Source organism: Carcharhinus amblyrhynchos, chromosome 13 (assembly GCF_965287045.1).
Source record: "Carcharhinus amblyrhynchos chromosome 13, sCarAmb.v2.hapA, whole genome shotgun sequence".
Lineage (NCBI taxonomy): Eukaryota > Metazoa > Chordata > Chondrichthyes > Carcharhiniformes > Carcharhinidae > Carcharhinus > Carcharhinus amblyrhynchos.
The window spans coordinates 72,325,080-72,345,372 of NC_137336.1; the positions used below are offsets into that span (position 1 = coordinate 72,325,080).

The window sequence follows — 20,293 nt, forward strand, 5'->3', positions numbered from 1 at the left end:
AATATCACCAAACTGGCCGACCATATTAAGGGACAGGCTGATCAAATTCAAAAGATTGGTCGTGAATTTCGTGACTACTACCCACCGGGTTGGTTAGGATGGCTGGGTCACAGATTATTTGATTGGATCTTTAAGGCCTTCATTTTGCTACTGGGGACAGGATTGCTTGGTTGCTTGTGTAAATGCATTTTTAATCGAGTCATGGATTTCCCTATTTAACTAGTTGCCATGATATGTCAAAAGGAGGGAATGTGAAGTTGTACGAATCAAGTAGTGGCATTATGGGAAAACTGGCCAAGTATTTGGTACAAAATAAGGAAAGCTGATCAAGCTATTCCAAAATGTCAGACCCTGTAAGACTTGATAAGACTGACTCCACATAACTTAAGACATGAATAAGAGCAGAGAAGGTCAAGCTGTGCCTAATCTCTGTAAGACCTGATAAGGCTGACTCTGCATGATCTAGGGCTGTATGAGTGAGACAAGATAAGGTCAGAGATGATGAAGTCACCGGCCTTCTTTTGTTCTATCAAAAGGACAAGGTAAAGTTATGAATGATGAGACAAAGAGTTCTAGGAGGTCAGCAAAGAGTTTTAGGAGGTCAGCAAGTTGTCCCATTATTGATGACATTGCTTATCGATCAAATTCCTGAATAAGCTCTGGTCACGCAAACTGATAATGATAATGTATAAATACTGAACCGATTCTTTATATAAGTATGGGCTTGAGGAGGAATTAGCAAGTGGTAACAACTGCTCTCCAAACTCAAGTTACTGCCAATACTGCATGCAGTCTTTCGTAAATAAAGACTAGTTATTTGGTCGGAATGAATTTTGTTGAGACTCTCTATCACAGTCAAGAAGCAGAAAAATTTCCACTTCAACATACAGACCAGGGATGAATTGGTTTGGGGAGGACATGCGGATGTGTTAGTCACAGCACTGCATTACAGGTGGGAAGTCCCACAAATGATGGAACCGTCCACGTTGGCCCCAGAGGGTTTGCCCAGGCCGAGTATTTCAGAGTCAGAGTTGATTAGCCCAAGGGAGGATGCAGCATCTGTGGCACCAGCCACCCGGGGAACGTCAGAAAGGGGACGCTCATGCTGAACAGCAGGATCTTCCAGAATCCCGGGAGACTACTCTGGAAAAGGTTCCTGAAACAAGGAAATAATCTCTACGAAACTGCCAGCCCCCGATAAACTCAGTGGGTTTGATTTTCCCTTTCTGCTCCACTAATCTTTCTGCACAGCAGGCCAGGAGAATCAGGCGTTGGCCAATTTGCAGGATTCCTGCGAACATTCGTACCGCACTTGCATCTCCCAGGCCCGTATTTCCAGCAGCATCTGCACTGCACTGGAAATTGGCCGGGAGAAAGGGCGAGCAGTATTTTACGATTTAAATGCAATTAGTGGGCCCGGGACTGAATCTTCTTCGCCCGCGATCATCTCCCACCCCACCAGGAGTATTTCACTGCAGTGGGGTTCAGACTAGCTCACTGGGAGTTAATGGCCTGATTCTGCTGGAGTGAACGGGGGATAATCGAGTCCCCCCTGGGGGTTGCTCTATTGTGAGGGTGGTGCTCCCTAGGCATGATCACCCTGGCTGTGCAGCCTGTGGCCCCTGGCACTGCCCAAGGCAGAAAGTGCACATTCCTGGGGGCATTTGGCACTGCCCATCGGGCATGCAGTGCCAGGTGGACAGAGCCTATTGGGGATGGGGCCGAGGGAGTTATCGTGGGGGGGTGGGGGGTCCCGCTGCCACTCTACAAAGGGATCATTGGGGGCTGGAGAGTGGTCAGTGATTGGGGTGGGCTTGGGTGGGGTAGTCAGCTAAGGGGGTGCGGTGTCTGCTGGGGGGTCAGCCATGAGAGGGGGAGTGGTGGTGGGGGGTCTGCCTGCGGGAGGGTGGGGGAAATCTCCACTGCTGGGGCAAGGGGACTGGAGATTGGGGTGGTCCAGGATGTGATGTGTCAGGGCTGAGCCTCGGAATCATAGAAATCCTATCGTACAGCAAGAGGCCATTCAGGCCATCCCACCCAGGCCCTACCCCCATATCCCAACATATTTACCCACTAATCCCTCTAACCTACGCATCTCAGGACCATAAGGGACAATTTTAGCATGGCCAATCAACCTAAGCCGCACATATTTGGACTGTGAGAGGAAACCGGAGCACCCGGAGGAAACCCACGCAGACATGAGGAGAATGTGCAAATTTGACACAGAGAGCATCCCAAGCCGGGAATCCAACCCAGGTCCCTGGAGCTGTGAAGCAGCAGTGCTAACCACTGTGCTACTGAGCCATTCATTCTGAAATCAGGTGGCCTATAGCATCTGACCAGGTCAGTCTGGTTTCAATGGGAATTTGATATCTTGAGTGCATGAAGACTATTTGTTCCAGTTTGTCTGAGTTTGAAAATTGCTGAGTCCGGCTCAGTTTAAAGTGGACTTCCTCATTTTGAGTTTTCAATATCAATATTTCTGTAACAATCCTGGAGGTCATGTGTCTCCTGACCACAATGAGGGTCCTGTAAATGGACCTTTTTGTGTTTTCTCTTCAGATTGTATAAACTTTACTCTGTATCTAACCCCGTGCTGTACCTGGCTGGAGAGTTTGACTGGGCCAGAGTAGAGGGTACTTTAGTCTGTATCTAACCCCATGCTGTACCTGTCCTGGGAGTGTTCGATGGGGACAGTGTAGAGGGAGATTTACTCTGTATCTAATCCCGTGCTGTACCTATCCTGGGAGTGTTTGATGGGGACAGTGTAGAGGGAGATTTACTCTGGATCTAATCCCGTGCTGTACCTGTCCTCGGAGTGTTTGATGGGGACAGTGTAGAGGGAGATTTACTCTGTATCTAATCCCGTGCTGTACCTGTCCTGGGAGTGTTTGATGGGGACAGTGTAGAGGGAGATTTACTCTGTATCTAACCCCGTGCTGTACCTGTCCTGGGAGTGTTTGATGAGGACAGTGTAGAGGGAGATTTACTCTGTATCTAACCCCGTGCTGTACCTGTCCTGGGGGTATTTGATGAGGACAGTGTAGAGGGAGCTTTCCTCTGTATCTCACCCTGTGCCATACCTGTCCTGGGAATGTAGAGAAAGTGTACTCTGTATCTGACTGTACCTGACCTGTGTTTGATGTGTGATTTGTAGAGGGAACTTTACTGTGTATTTAACACCATTTTGTATCTACCCTGGGAGGACAGAAAACTATAAATATCACTGATTAGGCCACAGCTGAAGTTTTATGTACAGCTATGGTCAACACATTGCAAGAAGGATATAATTGGTCCGGAGCGAGTGCAAAGAAGATCCACAAAAATGTGACCAGGGTTTGAATATTGTAGCTATGAGATAGGGTTGGATAGGCTCAGATTGTTATCCTTATAACAGTAGAGGCTAATTGAAGTCAACAAATTAAGAAGAACCCAGACAGAGTGGACAGGAAAGACCTGTTTCCCATAGCAGAGGAGTCAATTATCCGGGGGCATGGATTTAAGAACTACCCCACATGATTACTCTTTTCTGAAGCAAAGCAAACCTTAATTTATAACGGAAGTTCTACAAACTTGACATTGTATATTTTATAATCATGCTGCAAATCTACATTTTTACTTTGTACTGAGATAGCTCACAAAATTCTGAAGATTAATTCATTTCTTCTCCAAGCAACTCAAATGTATGCCACAACCCTCCAGAATTCACTTTGATTTCTCATCAGTTTCACACTCTGACACTTAGACATCCAAAGCAGCTTCTTCCAGCAAGGATTCCATTGCCCTGACTATGGACTGTCAGACTGGTTTTCCCCAGTCTACTCCCATAGCTTCTCTACTGCTCCTTTTAAGGCAACTATTCGACTAACTGCTTCCTGCCACAAAGTCTTTCACTGAGGGTTACTTGCAATTCCTCCCCTATTCCCATTCTTTCAGCTCCTTTTCCCCTCATGAATTACAAATTCATTTCAACAAGACCAAATCTGCAAATAACTTAGGTCAGAAACATCCAGATATCTTAAACTGAAGAATTTTTGAACCCTCCTTTATATGCTGTTGTCAGGTTTGTAAACAAAGGGATTTTGATGAAGTGCCTCCAAGGACTTATTACAGAGGTTATTGACACTAAGAATGCCAATGTTCATTGCTCATCCCTTCTTGAATTGAATCACTTACTTGGCCATTTCAGAAGATAGTCACCATCAGATGACTGTTGATCTGGAGTCACATGTAGCCCAGACTTTGTAAAGATGTGAGATTTCCTTCCTGAAAGGGCATTAGTGAATCAGATTGGATTTTCCAGCAATCGATAGTCCTCATTACTGAGACTACTTTATATTCTGGATTAACTAATTGAATTTAAATTCTACCAATTGCAATGACATTTGAACACCTGTCCTCACAGCATGAATTTGACCCTCTGGATGTGTCTTCCTTGATGGTCTAGTGGTTAGGATTCAGCATTTTAACCACAATGGCCCTGGTTCATTTGCCAATCGGGGAAGGAGGAATTACTGGGTGGTACGGTGGCACAGTGGTTAGCACTGCTGCCTCACAGCACTTAGGGACCTGCGTTCAATTCCCAGCTTGGATGACTGTATGGAGTTCACACATTCTCCCCGTGTCTGTGTGGGTTTCTCTGGGTGGTCCAGTTTCCTCCCACGCTCCAAAAGGTTAGATGTTTGGCCATGCTAAATTGCCCCTTGGTGTCAGGGGATTTAGCAGAGTAAATAAGTGGAATCAGGGGGATAGGGCTTGGGTGGTATTGTTGGTTTTAGCCTTGATGGGCCGAATGGCCTCTTTTTGCACGTAGGGATTTTAGGAATTACAATTCTAGCAAATTTTCAGCTGACCTCAGCCGATTCTGAGTTATACATCCTATAAGTGCGTTTACCACAGATGTCCTACATTTGACGTTTTAGTTCCATTTGTATCTGCTTCCTGACTTTGACCATGCCGAATTGATTCGTTTCAACCTAAAACGAGATGTTTAATTTTGCTGTGAAAAGGGGCTTCAGCCTGTTCTGTCTCTTGATCTCTGTTTTGTGTCTCGGTAAGAAATATCTTTTATCCTGTATTCTGTTTTTAAATGCAGTGAGCAGAGTGTAGGACCAGTGAATGTGTCCAGTGTGTGTGAAGGCCATTCAGCCTTGAGTACAGAATCTACTAGACCGCACCCTGAAACGAGCCACATTCATCCGAGTCTCTCTGTCTCTTTCTCTCTCTGTCCCTATCTGCTGTATCCCCCTCACTCTGTTTTACTCTGTCTTTCTCTCCCTCTCTCCCCTCACCTCTCTTTTTAGACAAAGCGTTATTCTCTACTTCTCCTTTACAAGACGTTCTCGTGTCTCGACCATATCCTGCCTCCATTTACTGCTGAAACTTTTGTAAAATGTGCCGCCATTACAGACATGTTTAGTCATTTCTTGTTCCATGTCCATGATTAAACACCGCACCACGCATTGGTTCAGATCATTTTGGTCCTTAATAGTAAAACTTAACAACACCAGTAAAATCAGAACCTACTAGATTCTGCTTGACCATTAAGCTGATAAAGTTTGTAGGCACAAAATAAATATTCTGTGTCTAACCCTGTGCTGTACCTGTCCTGGGAGTGTTTGATGGGGACAGTGTCGAGGGAGATTTACTCTGTATCTAACCCCATGCTGTACCTGTCCTGAAGTGTTTGATGGGGACAGTGCCGAGGGAGATTTACTCTGTATCTAACCCCGTGCTGTACCTGTCCTGGGAGTGTTTGATGGGGACAGTGTCGAGGGAGATTTACTCTGTATCTAACCCCGTGCTGTACCTGTCCTGGGAGTGTTTGATGGGGACAGTGTCGAGGGAGATTTACTCTGTATCTAACCCCGTGCTGTACCTGTCCTGGGATTGTTTGATGGGGACAGTGTAGAGGGAGATTTACTCTGTATCTAACCCCATGCTGTACCTGTCCTGGGAGTGTTTGATGGGGACAGTGTAGAGGGAGATTTACTCTATCTAACCCCGCGCTGTACCTGTCCTGGGAGTGTTTGATGGGGACAGTGTAGAGGGAGATTTACTCTGTATCTAACCCCATGCTGTACCTGCCTGATAAAGGAGACCACAGCCCTGTGGAGATGCGGTTTAATTACATCAGACCATCTCCTGGTACTGGACATACCTGCAAGGTATGGTCTTGTAGTGGTCTTGGCCTCTTTCATAAACCACATGCATTTTGCCTGTCCCTATAAATTTGCTTTGATTATGTCTTTTGCAGTGTTTGCAACAGTCCATTTTCTGGCATCTACAATCTTCAGGAAATCTCGTAGTCTTAAGACCGTCACTGCCTTTCTTTGACTGCATGGTGATACAACTTGGGCTTCATCGTTACAATGAACTCTCTGATACTTTACTTATACAAACGCTCTCAGTTCAGGAATGAACATTGCACGAGGTTCCTCCTCTATAATCGGAGCTCACTGCTGTTTGTCTGCCAGAGCTCCTTACTCTGTATTCTCTTGAGTACTAGAGCTATCTCAATGGATGTTTTTTAGATCCAGGTTGGGTTCTGCCAATAATTTTTCTGAGCTGTCACCTCATTAATTCCACATAACAATCTGTCTCGCAACATGTCATTCAAGGGTAGCCCAAATTCATTGTGCATTACAAATGTGGGTAACCTGGCCAATAATTCAGTGACATATTCCCCAGGGCTCTCCCTCTGCTGTTTTAAAGCAGGGTCACTGGAGTATAATAGAGGGCTTTGGGTCAGAGTAGCCTTTTTCCAAGTCAACTAACTTGATAAAGGTTTTGGGGTCAGGGGCATCTGGATATGTCAAAGTTTTATCATGCTGAATGTTGGGACTCAGTCTTCCATGCTTACATCATAGGCTTCGAGTTTATCAAAGAGAGACACTTTTTCCTTACCAGAGGAGATTTACTTGTCTTGGACGAGGATGGTTGTCCAGAAGGAAGAAAAACTTGTTTTACTCCTCATTGCCAATGTGAAACTCTTGCTGAGGCCAATCTTCTGTCACCAACACCCTTTATTTACACAGTGAATAAAGCACCACGTCTGCAATGACAGTACACAAATCAAATCCCGGAGACCTATAGTCCCCGATCTGGGTACGTACAGCTTGTTTTAAACTCCCGCTGCTCCTTTCCCATTGGGTCAGCCTCCACTTGCTCAGTAGGGTATTCATATTCGGCCAGGCCCACGGGAAGATCGATTCACAATCCCCTGGAGCCATCATAACAGAGTGTTTGATGGGATAAAGTGGAGGGAGATTTATTCTGGATCTTAATCTGACACTACAAGATTTATTGGTGTCCTTCAACAGACAGCAGACATATGGTTGACTCCAAACTGGTGTTCAACTTCTGAGCTTAGAAGACACAAAGGCCAAGGAAACCCACATTTACCGGGGGACCATTACAAATGAGTGTACCACGGTGACCCCAGTGACTTACAGGCAGCAGTCAGCTCGACTTCCTCTTATTATTTTACAGAGACAAGGGCAAAACCTCATGGGGATACCTCATGGCCACTTGAAGATTTATTCTGGATCTTAATCCAATGGAAATTTTCTGTCACATTTCCCTACACTTACACAGTAATTTCATTTCTCAAGTAATTTTTGTCTTTTAGTTGCCTTGTTCTGCAGGCTTGATCCTGGGTTCTCTGTCTTTGTGATACTCCCTCTAGTCACTGAGCTGATCTCGTTCCACACAGACTGACTGTTTCCTCTTGTTACCTCAGTTCAGAATCAGGCTGCCCGTCTCCCTGTGAATGGATCCCTGGGTCAGTCAGTCTATCTGTCTCCGGAGAATCCACACGGATCAGAGAGTGAAGAGGTTTTCTGGAAACAATCTTCATTTGAAAGCAGAATAGCAAGATACATGGAGGGCCATGTTGAATATTTTGGTGCTGAGGATTACAGAAAACGGATAAAACTTCATCCTGGGAATTTCAGCCTGCAGATCAGTGACTTACAGAGAGCAGACGCTGGGGATTATGAGGTGGTTGTAACAGGAAATTCAGGAGTGGAAACTATGGAGAGATTCAAACTGGATGTGTACGGTAAGTGAGATTCCATTGCATGTGTTTGCTTTTCACAAGATCCTGAAACCTCTGTCATTATTGAAGAAATTTGTCTTCACCAGTCCTAAAGAACAGACCTCTTATCCTGATACAATGTCCCTTGTGTTTGGGATAGACAGCAAAGTGAAATCAATCTGTCAGAATCAATGCTGCCACAGCTCTCTCTGAATCTCATATTTCAATTAGATTATGTCATATTCATTTAAATTCCGCCTTGTACCAGGGATCAGTCAGTTAGACATACATTGCAACTCTTCGAGGGCATTATACACTCCCTTAGGTAAAAGGACCAAAACTATATATTGTACTCCAGGTGGTTTTATCAAATTCCTTTACAATTCCAGCAAGATTTCCCGACTCAAATACTCCAATCACTTTGACTTGAAGGGGAAAAATACCATTTGCATTCCGACTTGTAGAGGCTACAATCAACATTAAATTTATATGTTTCACAGACAAATACATATATATCCTGTGTCTGAATCCCACATTAACAGCTTTTCAGCATTGAAAAGTCATTCAGTTTTTCGATTCTTTCTCCTGACCTAAACAACCTCACAGTTCCCCACATTAATCCCCATCTGAAAACTTATTGCCCATTCATCTAACTTGTCTCGATCTCTTTGCAGCCTCTCTGTATTCTCCCCACAGCTTACCTTCATATCAGCAAACTTAGATACGTTGTTCCCTGTTTCTTTGTCATCAATGTAGATTGTTAATAGCTGAGGCCCGAACACTGATCCTTGCAGCTCTCTACGATTTACAGCCTGACAACCTGAAAAAGCCCGGTTTATCCCCGCTCTCCATTGCCTGTGCATTAGCCAATCCCCTATCCATGCTAAAATATAACCCCCATTTCCATGACCACCCCCTGTCCCCCTCACTGATCTCAGTCAGAGCAGCAGCGGACCCTCCCTTCCACCCCCCTCCTCTCCAATCTCCGGCAGAGAGCTGTCGGACGCTAGGCACCCATCTCCTCACTAACTGAAGTGCCCAAATCGGACTTCTATGGAGTATGTCTGCTTCACGCTGGCCCTGGATAGGTGAAAGCAGTGGTAAAGTGCCAATAAAGTTGGGCATGCAGCCCATTAAGTCAATTTAAATGAATGCAAATACATTGAAATGGCTGTAGCGCCATTTCAGGCATGGTCCTGATCGCATCCATTTTCGGGCCTTAGTAAAGGGGGAACCAACACGGAAGCAGCTTGGATCAGGCTAGTCACCTCACGCTCCACTTTGCCAAGTTTTCGCACCCTAAAACTGGTGCAACACAATGGTAAAATTGGACCCATGGTCTCACCAATACCCTGCATAACTGAAACATAACATCCTTACTTTATATTCAATTCCTCTTGTAATAAAGGATAGCATTCCAATGTCTTGGTGTGTCAGTGTTCAGTTTGGTTACACACAGCAGCAGTATGCTTGTCTCAATCCCAGTCCATGGACTGTTGACATACATTGGCTTTCCACCACAGAAGGAGGCCATTCAGCCCATTGCAAACATGCCCGCTCCATATAAAGCAATCTAATCAGTCCTATTTCCCCCACTCTATCTCCATACCTCTGTGAGTTTAAATCCCTCAAGTGTCCATATTCAGTTTCTTTTTGAAATTATTCACTGTCTCTACTTCCACCAGCCTCGTGTTCAGTAAGTTCCAGCTCATTACCACTCACATATCTTTACTATTGCTTTCTCCCATCTCACCCCCCCACAGAATAGGAGCAGGCGAGGGTCCAACAATGGAATTCTCCATTGACCTCAGGTGGGAATTTCTGGTCTTGTCCAAGCTTGGTTAGCACTCCTGCTTCACAGCTCCAGGGACCTGGGTTCAATTCCCGGCTCGGGTCACTGTCTGTGTGGAGTTTGCACATTCTCGTAATGTCTGAGTGGGTTTCCTCCGGGTGCTCCGGTTTCTTCCCACTGTCCAAAGATGTGTGGGTTAGGTTGATTGGCCATGTTAAAAAATTGCCCCTTAGTGTCCTGAGATGTGTAGGTTAGAGGGATTAGTGGGTGGATACGGGGATAGGGCCTGGGTGGGATTGTGGTTGGTACAGACTCGATGGGCTGAAGGGCCTCTTTCTGCACTGTAGGGTTCTATGTTCCATGTTCTAAAATCCAGCCCTGTATGTTTTTACATCTCTTTTAAATGCATCCCTGTAGAGACCAATTATGGTTTAAAAAATAGCAATTTCCAGTTGACTGGCATGCAAGATTTTACATTTTCAAACAACTTGTACTGATTCAAACATTATTATTTTTAGTTCATGGGATGTAGGCATCATTGACAATATTTCTTGCCCATCCCGAATTGTCCTTGAACTGAGTGGCTTGTGTTGTGAAGTTGAGGTTGTAAGGTATAAAGAATATTTGTAAAGATATAAAAGTATTGACAAAAAAAGGTTAGAGAAATAAAACAGTGCATGGCCCCTTTAAAAGCTGTTTTTGGGTTCTGTGCCAAAATTCAGAGCACACACAGACTGCAGGTGGTGACATTTATTTCAAAAGGACCAAGCATCAGAGTTGACTGGTTAACAGGCTTTTGCATTCTGCCAGCTTATCTGTTTAAAAAGGACTAATGTTGGTGGGATGGGGAAGGAAGGGGACCAGGGGGTGGGGGGTGGGGTGGGTGGGAAGGGGGTGGGGCAGGGGAAAAGGGTGGCAGGGGAGGAACGGGGGCAGTGAACTGGGGGGGCGGGGGGGAAAGAGAGAGACCAGCAATCGAGCTGACCAGAGACTGACTGTGTGGGGCTCCTGTGCATGCACTGATCCTGGGGCTGACAGACCAGTGCATGCACAGTGACCCGCTCAGTGCTATGCTGCCGGTCTCTCCAGCAGGAAGAAGTCCCACCCACAGATTTCTAATGGGATTAATGCTGGGTCTCTCTGTGATGCACATTGTGGGAGATTAATTTTGAAAATCCTGCTGAAATAACCAGTGGAATTTACTGTGGTTTTACGCAAATTCGGCACTAAGAGTTTTGTTGGGAGAATCCCACCCGTTGTGTTTGAAAAGTTCACAGTCTTACTAACAAGGACTGGTGCATATAAAACTGTATCAGTCTCTCTTCTACAATTCCTTTCTACCAGCTCCCTCTGATTAAAGTTAAACTTATCATTTCAATTACACACCCATTCCGCTTATTCATCCACTACTTTGTGAGTGACCGGAGATTTACAGCAATGTTCCCCACCTTCACACACACATGCTGAAATACCAGAAACAATGTCAATGTAATTCTGGGTCTATCCCAATGTCGGAGGCTCCACAAACATTAACTAAACACAGAATAGAGACAGAGGCTGCAGATAATAAAGGTCCACTTACTGAAGTCACCAATGAGAATTCCCAGGCTACAATTCCAAAGCCTGAACAGTCACAGTGGTTAGCCCTGCTGCCAGTTCAATTCCGACCTCAGCTCACTGTCTTTGTGGGGTTTGCACATTCTCCCCATGTCTGTGTGGGTATCCTGCAGATGCGCCAATTTCCTCCCAGATTCCAATGATGTGCAGGTTAGGTTGATTGGCCATGCTAAATTGCCTCTTAGTGTCAGGGGATTAGCAGGTAAATACATGTGGTTACAGGGATCAGCCCTGGATGGGATTGTTGTCAGAACAGGCTCGATGGTCTAAATGGCACCTTTCTGCACGGTAGCGATTCTATAAATTAATGTTTGTGATTGTCGTGAAAGATTGTGTTACAATCTACATGCGTTCCATCCACCGTCATATTGACACATGTGACCTGTTTGATCCCAGAGGGATGAGGCAAATGGTTAAACTGGCAGATGGAGGGATGAGCGGGGTTCAGAGTTGTCTTGTGAGAGTCTGAAGCGGTTGTGAGGATGCTGGATATTGAGGTGACTCACAAGAGCCAACATTCCTTCCTCATGTATCTTTTGTCTTTCAATCTGAATGTCAGAGCCTGTGACAGGAACAAACATCAGCTATGAGATCACGGAGAACTGTAACATCACCCTGAGCTGCTCAGTGAACACAGGCGACAACACCAGCTTCAGCTGGTGGAGGGGACAAGAAGCATTGAGGAATGACAGTATCCATCAACTCTCTGAAAATGGACAGGAGTTACAGCTTTATTTCACAGCACAGATCGAGGACAATGTGTACAAGTGTGAGACCAGGAACCCAGTCAGTGAAGACACTGCACACATCAAACTGAGTGATATCTGTAATGTAACTAAACACGGTGAGTGTCACAAATAAACTGGCAATTAGTTATTACACAGTCAAGTGTTTGATGGGGACCATGTAGAGAAAGATTTACTCTGTTGCTAAACGATGCTAGATCTCTTTGGGAAAGTTTGAAGGGGATAATATCGAGGAATTATACTTTGTATCTCACTCCATGTTTTACCTCTTCTGGGAGTGTTTGATGGAACAGTTTTACTCTGTATCTAACCCTGTGCTGTGCCTGTCCTTGGATTGTTTGTTGGGAACAGTGTAGAGGGAGCTTTACTCTATATTTAACCCTGTGCTGTACCTGTCCTGGGAGTGTTTGATGGGGACAGTGTAGAGGGAGATTTACTCTGTATCTAACCCCGTGCTGTACCTGTCCTGGGAGTGTTTGATGGGGACAGTGTAGAGGGAAATTTACTCTGTATCTAACCCCGTGCTGTACCTGTCCTGGGAGTGTTTGATGGGGACAGTGTAGAGGGAGATTTACTCTGTATCTAACCCCGTGCTGTACCTGTCCTGGGAGTGTTTGATGGGGACAGTGTAGAGGGAGATTTACTCTGTATCTAACCCCGTGCTGTACCTGTCCTGGGAGTGTTTGATGAGGACAGTGTAGAGGGAGATTTACTCTGTATCTAACCCCGTGCTGTACCTGTCCTGGGAGTTTTTGATGGGAACAGTGTAGATGGAGCTTTATCTGTATCTAACCCCGTGCTGTACCTATCCTGGGAGCGTCCCGAGGCTTGGTACATTGGGGAAACCGTGCAGACGCTACGACAATGGATTAATGAACACCGCTCAACAATCACCAGGCAAGATTGTTCTCCTCCTGTTGGGGAACACTTCAGCAGTCACGGGCATTCGGTCTCTGATCTTCGGGTAAGCGTTCTCCAAGGCGGCCTTCACGACAGCGCAGAGTCGCTGAGCAGAGACTGATAGCCAAGTTCTGCACACATGAGGATGGCCTCAACCGGGATCTTGGGTTCATGTCACACTATCTGTTACCCCCAAACGTTGCCTGCACTTGCAAAATCTCACTAACTTTCCTGTCTGGAAACAATACACATCCTTTTAACCTGTGCTTAAAGCTCTCTCCACTCACATTTTCTGTACCTTTAAGACTTGAATAGCTGTAAAGACTCACATCCCAATCATTATTCACAGAAATTGAGTTTGGGTCTTTGTACCCTGTTTGTGATCAGAACTCCCACCTCCCTGATGAAGGAGCAGCCTGTTCTGAAAGCTTGTGGCATTTGCTACAAATAAACCTGTTGGACTTTAAGCTGGTGTTGTGAAACTTCTTTCTTTATTTACCCCAGTCCAATGTCAGCATCTCCACATCGTGTTTAATGCGGACAGGGTAGAGGGAGCTTTACTCTGTATCTAAAAACATGCTGTACCTGCCATAGTGCGGGGGGTCGGGGGGGAGGGGTTTGATGGGGACAGGATAGAGAGAGCTTTATTCTGTATCTAACCCCGTGCTGTACCTGCCGTGGGGGGGTTTGATGGGGACAGGGTAGGGAGAGCTTTACTCTGTATCTCACACTGTACTTTTCGTATCTTGGCAATGTTTGATCGGACAAAGTAGAACGATATCATTAAAATGACAAATCCTGTTCTTGTGAAAGTTGCTGCATGAGGGTTCTTGAGTGACATTGTAAGTGAGCTGTATTATCATCAGAGGCGCAGTCAGTATCACAGAGAGCTGGGGGAGAGGGGTTACTGAGTGACAGTGTGAGGGAGGTGGATTAACATCAGTAGAGATACAGTCAGTATCACAGAGAGCTCGGGGAGAGGGGTTAGTGAGTGACAGGGTGAGGGAGATGGATTAACATCAGTAGAGATACAGTCAGTATCACAGAGAGCTCGGGGAGAGGGGTTAGTGAGTGACAGTGTGAGGGAGATGGATTAACATCAGTAGAGATACAGTCAGTATCACAGAGAGCTGGGGGAGAGGTTACTGAGTGACAGTGTGAGGGAGATGGATTAACATCAGTAGAGATACAGTCAGTAACACAGGGTGCTGGGGGAGAGGGGTTACTGAGTGACAGTGTGAGGGAGGTGGATTAACATCAGTAGAGATACAGTCAGTAACACAGGGTGCTGGGGGAGAGGTTACTGAGTGACAGTGTGAGGGAGCTGGATTAACATCAGTAGAGATACAGTCAGTAACACAGGGTGCTGGGGGAGAGGTTACTGAGTGACAGTGTGAGGGAGCTGGATTAACATCAGTAGAGATACAGTCAGTAACACAGGGTGCTGGGGGAGAGGGGTTACTGAGTGACAGTGTGAGGGATGTGGCTGAAGAGTGGAATACTTGCTGCTGTGTTTGATCAATGATTGTTTTGATGCTGTTGAAAAATTTTTCTATTTTGCAGAGCCACCAACATTTGCCGTTGAATATTTAACATTTCCACTGTTTGGAATCATACCCCCCTCTGTGGTGATTATGTGGGGAATTAATAAAAGGAAAAAGCGTGTGGCAAATTTAGGCAAGTTGCACAAACACATGCATGTGTATAAGGAGCTCATGGTACTTGTGGCACAGTGGTTAACACCACTGTCTCACAGCATCAGAGACCTGTGTTTGATCACTGACTTGGGTCACTGTCTGTGTGGAGTTTACACGTTCTCCCCGTGTCTGCGTGGGCTTCCTCCGGTGCTCTGTTTCCTCCTATAGTCTGAAAGACATGCTGGTTGGGTGCATTGGCTATGCTAAATTCTCCCTCAGTGTAGCCGAACAAGTGCTGGAGCGTGGCAACTGGGGATTTTCACAGTAACTTCACTGCAGTGTTAATGTAAGCCTACTGGCGACACTAATAAATAATTAAATAACACATGTGTGCGTGGATCAGGTGGAATGTAGGTAAAGGGCAGAGCTAACTGAAATGGATGGAACTGTGAAGGTGGAGTGAGGGGAAGGGTCTGGTTTGGGAGCAGAATTGAGGGAAAGAATCAGAGAATCCCTACAGTGCAGTGACAGCACTGACAAGAATCCCACCCAGGCCCGAAACCCACAACCCCATGTATTTACCCCGTTAATCCCCCAACACTAAGGGTCAATTTAGCATGGCCAATCAACCGAACCCACACATCTTTATATTGTGGGAGGAAACCGGAGCACCTGGAGGAGACCCACGCAGGCAGAGGGCAGGGACAGGAGGAGGGGGATGGTGTGATAGGGAAGTGAAAGAGTGAACATGGCTGAATACAGAGGTAGTGAAAGGATTGTGAGGAAAGGCAAGAGACAAGGTGCAAAGGGGAGGGGCAGGGGAGGAGAAGGTAGGGCATGAGGGGGCAGGGGAGCAGTAAGCATGGAAGCAAGGGACAAAGGAGGAAGGGTAGGTGGAAGCTTGGGAAGGGAGGGAAGAAGTGGGCATCCCTGGAGGGGGCCAGGAAGGAGGGGACAAGAGAGGAGGCAAGAGGCGGCTGGACATTTCTCGATTCAATGACATGAAGAAAGGAGAAGGTGATGCACTGCATGAATTGTGGGGCAGGAGAGGAGAGGACAGGAAAGGAAGGGGCAACACAGAGGGAAAGGGGGGAAGGGGCAGGGGGTGAAGGGCTGGGAGGGGGAGGAGGGTCAGCAGAGAGCGGAGAGGGTCAGGGAGGAGGGGCCAGTAGGAGGGGTGGGGGGGGACAAGGAGGGCGGGGCGAATGAAGGAGTGGCCGGAGAGGAGGTGGGAAGCAGGAGGGTCACGGAGGAGAGGTGAAGGTGAGGAGGAGTGGGGGAGAAAGGAAGAGCTGCGGAGGAGGTTCACGTGGAGCCCAGGGAGGAGTGGTCGGGGGGAGGATGGACAGGAGGAGGAAGTGTTTGGGAGGAGAGGCTGATGAGAGGAACATGTATGATGAGGCTGCATTGATAAATCCCCACGTCACTCACTGTTGTCCATTCTTTCCTTTCAAAGGTTCAAATGGGCAGGATTACACGGATAATACACTGACTATTTATTCTGAAGTGCAGCGAGTGAATAGACCTCAAGAGAAACGCCCTTCACCAGAAGGAAATGAGATGGTAATGGAAAATAGGACAGAGGTTCCACCCCCAGAGCCTGTCCATTCCCTGGATCCCTGATTCTCACTACATCTCCTGACATTACCCCACCTGCTGAACTCAAATACACAGCAAGATCCCAGTGTTCAATGAGAACACCAGCTGCCTCATTTTTCAAAATAACCTCCACCACTGATAATAGTGAGGGAGGTGGTTTCATGGGGATATCAAAACCTCCAAATCCCATCCCAAATCTCTCAGGCACACACACATCATTCTGATCAGAATAGCATTCGACAATTCCTTCACTGTCACTAAGTCAAATTCCCTCCTAAACAGCACTTGGCATTTACATCGCTGAATCTCCCACGACCAACATCCTGGGGATTATCATTGACCCGAAACTGAACTGAGCTAGCCGTATAAGTACTAAGGCTACAAGAACAGGCTGGAGGCTTAGATTCCTGCAGCAGTAACTCACCTCCTGGCTCCTTAAAACCTGTCCACCATCTACAAGGCACAAGTCAGGAGTGTGATGGAATACTCCCCACTTGCCTGGATAATGCAGCTCCAACAACACTCAAGAAGCTCAACACTATCCAGGACAAAGCAACCCCACTTGATTGCTATCCCTTCCACAAAAGTCCACTCCCTCCACTGCCGAGACACAGTGGCAGCCGTGTGTACCATCTACAAAGTGCACTGCAGGAACTCACCACGGTTCCTTACACAGCACCTTCCAAACCCACAACCAGTACCTTCGAGAAGGACAAGAGCAGCAGATACCTGGGAACACCAGCACCTGGAGATTCCCCTCCAAGTCACTCACCATGAAATATATCACCACCCCTTCATTGTTGCTGGATCAATATCCTGGAACACCCTCCCTAACAATGTACCTACACCTCAGGGACTAAAGTGGTTCAAGAAAGCAGCTCACCACCACCTTCTCAAGGGGTAATTAGGGATGGGCAATGAATGCTGGCCAAGCCCACATCCTATGAACAATTGTTAAAAATCTGTGAGTGGAATCTCCCAAAAGTGGGAGAAAGCTGGTGTGAAACTTGTAATTACACAGCTGGCTTTCCTCATTGTATTGAACAACATAACAATATCAAAGGGGAAGCAAGAACCAGGCAGTCACCTGGAGGGGAGTTGGGTACAAAAGAAAATGGCAAGGCTGGGAATATTGAGATCTCCGATCTCTGGTTAAAGTAAAAGGAGCCCCTCCCCCCTGAGATCAGAGTGACCCACCCACCCCTAGGACAAGCAATGTCACACTCCACCTCCCCCTTCCTCCACAACCATCAGGACACACCGCAGTACCCTCCCCCCTCTGCCCTCCCCACAAGGTGTCAGTGTGCTCCCATCCCACCACCCGTGCCACTCTTACCACCTGGGGACACTACCTAACTTTGGATAAATGATGAGCTGACAAAGACCAGGGCCTGGTCATCACGACTGTTTTTTGATTTTGAAAACCAGCAGTGATTAGCGCTGACATGTCGTCACACCAGTTGGGTGGGAAGTTACAATGAGGACAGAAATAGCAGCAATAGGCCCACAAATTATATTATAATGTACTATAATATATGCTAATGAGGCTCACACCCTTCCGAGGCGTGAACTTGATCATGCCGTTAGAGGGGATGAAGTAAGATCTCACTCTGAGATCTCTCTGGCACAAATCCCGTTTTTGACCTCCCACTGAGATTTAACGGCCATTAGTGCACACGAATAACGGGGCCATTTGATTTTGCTCACTACTTCTTTCAAAGACTTTTCTGCTTTCTCCTTAGGTTCCAAAGCCGGCAGAGAGCTCGGAATACCACTCATGATCTACAATACAATCCAAGAACCCTTGGGGTACAGTATTCCAAAGATTCACAACCTTCTGAGTGACAAAATTGCTCCTCATCTCAGTCCTAAATGACAATCTCCTTTGAGACCGTCTCATTATGTTACATAGAAACTAGAAGCAGGAAGAGGCCATTCAGCCCTTTGAGCCTCTTCCACCATTCATTTTGATCATGATTGATGATCAAGTTCGATATTCTGTTTCCCACACCCTCCCCCGTTCCCCCCTATCCCTTGATCCCTTTATCCCCTGAGAGCTATATATAATTTCTTCTTGAAATCAGACAATATTTTGGCCTCAGCTACATTCTGTATGAATTCCACACATTCACCACCCTCTGGGTGAAGAAATTTCTCCCCACCCCAGTTCTAAAATGTTTATCCCTTATCCTCAAAGTATGAGCCTCTAGTTCTTTACTCCCTCATCATTGGGAACATTCTTTCTGAATCTGCCCTGCCCAACCCTGTTAGAATTTTCTAAGTTTCTATAAGAGCCCCCTCACTCTTCTAAACTCCAGTGAATATAATCCGAACCAACTTGGTCTCTCCTGATATGACAGACCTGCCATCCCAGGAATCAGCCTGGTAAATCTTCACTGTACTCCCTCTACAGCAAGGACATCCTTCCTCAGATAAGGACGCCAAAACTGCACACAAGGCTCCAGGGATGGCCTCACCAATGTCCTATACAATTGCAGCAAAACATCCCTATCCCTATACTTAATTCCTCTTGCTATGAAGGTGAACATACCATTTGCTTTCCTTAATGCCTGCTGCACCTGCGTGCTTACTTTCAGCAACTGATGCACGAGGACACCAAGGTCTCGCTCTCAATTTACACCCATTCAAGTAATAATCTGTCTTCCTATTATTGCGACCAAAGTAGATTACCTTACATTTATCCACATTATACTGCATCTGCCATGCATATGCCTGCACACTCAGCCTGTCTAAATCACAGTGAAGCATCTCTGCATCCTCTTCACAGCTCACCCTCCACTCAACTTTGCATCATCTGAAAATTTGGAGATAATTTTGGAGATCAAATTGGTTAGCCCTGCTGCCTCACAGCACCAGGGACCCGGGTTTGATTCCAATTCAGGTGGCTGTATGGAGTTTGCACGTTCTCCCCCTGGGTTTCCTCCCACACTCCAAAGATGTGCGGGCTAGTTTGATTGACCATGCTAAATTGCTGCATAGTGTCGGGGGATTAGTAGGGTAAATACATGGGGTTATGGGAATAGGGCCTGGATGAGATGGTGGTTGGTGCAGACTCGATGGGCCGAATGGCCTCCTTCTGCACTGTATGGATTCTATGACCTATGATACATGCGCATTCAATTCCCTCTTCCAAATCATAAATATATAATGTGAACAGTTGGGATCCTAGCACAGATCCCTGCGGAGCCCAACTAGTTACTCACTGCCAATCAGAAAAAGACCCATTTATACCAACTCTTTGCTTCCTATCTGCTAACCAGCTTTCTATCCATATCAAGACATTACCTGCAATCCCATGTGCTTTAACTTTACAGAGTGACCTATTATATAGAACATAGAACACTACAGCACAAACAGGACCTTCGGCCCACAAGTTGCGCCGATCACATCTATACCTACTAAGCCATAGACCTATCTATAACCCCCAATCCCATTAGATCCCATATACTCATCCAGAAGTCTTTTAAAAGTCTGGCCTACAGTTCACTGAATTTATCTCTCTTTTCAAATAATGTGTTTACATTAGTCCCCCTCCAATCTGTAGGAACTATGTTTTTGATTCTCCAGCCAGTGGGAAACAGTCTCTCAGTATTTAACCTGTCAAACCCCTTCAGAATTTCAGAATGAATGGTATTGTCACTGGATTAATAATCCAGGGGACCAGAATAATGTACTGGGAATCTGAGTTCAAGTCCCACCACAGTGACTGCTGAATTTAGATTAAATTAATGAAACTCTGGGATTAAAAGCTAGTCTAATTGTGATCACACAAAATCTTGCCGATTGTTGTATAAGCCCTAATGTCCAGTTAGGGAAGGAAATCCGCCATCCTTACTTGGTCTGGCTGACATCAGATCCACAGCAATGTAGTTGACTCTTAAATTCCCCTGAAATGCCCTCAAGCCACTTGCATTAAGGGCAATTATGGATAGGCAACAAACTT

At 46.1% G+C, this 20,293-nt stretch overlaps 1 protein-coding gene across 1 annotated transcript; it reads left to right on the top strand.

Moving 5' to 3' along the window:
• Nucleotides 1–1,050: 1,050 nt before the first annotated feature.
• LOC145351319 (CD48 antigen-like) lies at nt 1,051–18,110 on the top strand. Its single transcript, XM_080200941.1, has 6 exons — nt 1,051–1,152; nt 1,326–1,464; nt 7,742–8,062; nt 12,007–12,291; nt 16,187–16,293; nt 18,072–18,110. The coding sequence occupies exons 1-6, from the start codon at nt 1,051–1,053 to the stop codon at nt 18,108–18,110; spliced, it is 993 nt and encodes a 330-aa protein (XP_080057067.1).
• The last annotated feature ends 2,183 nt before the right edge of the window (nt 18,111–20,293 follow it).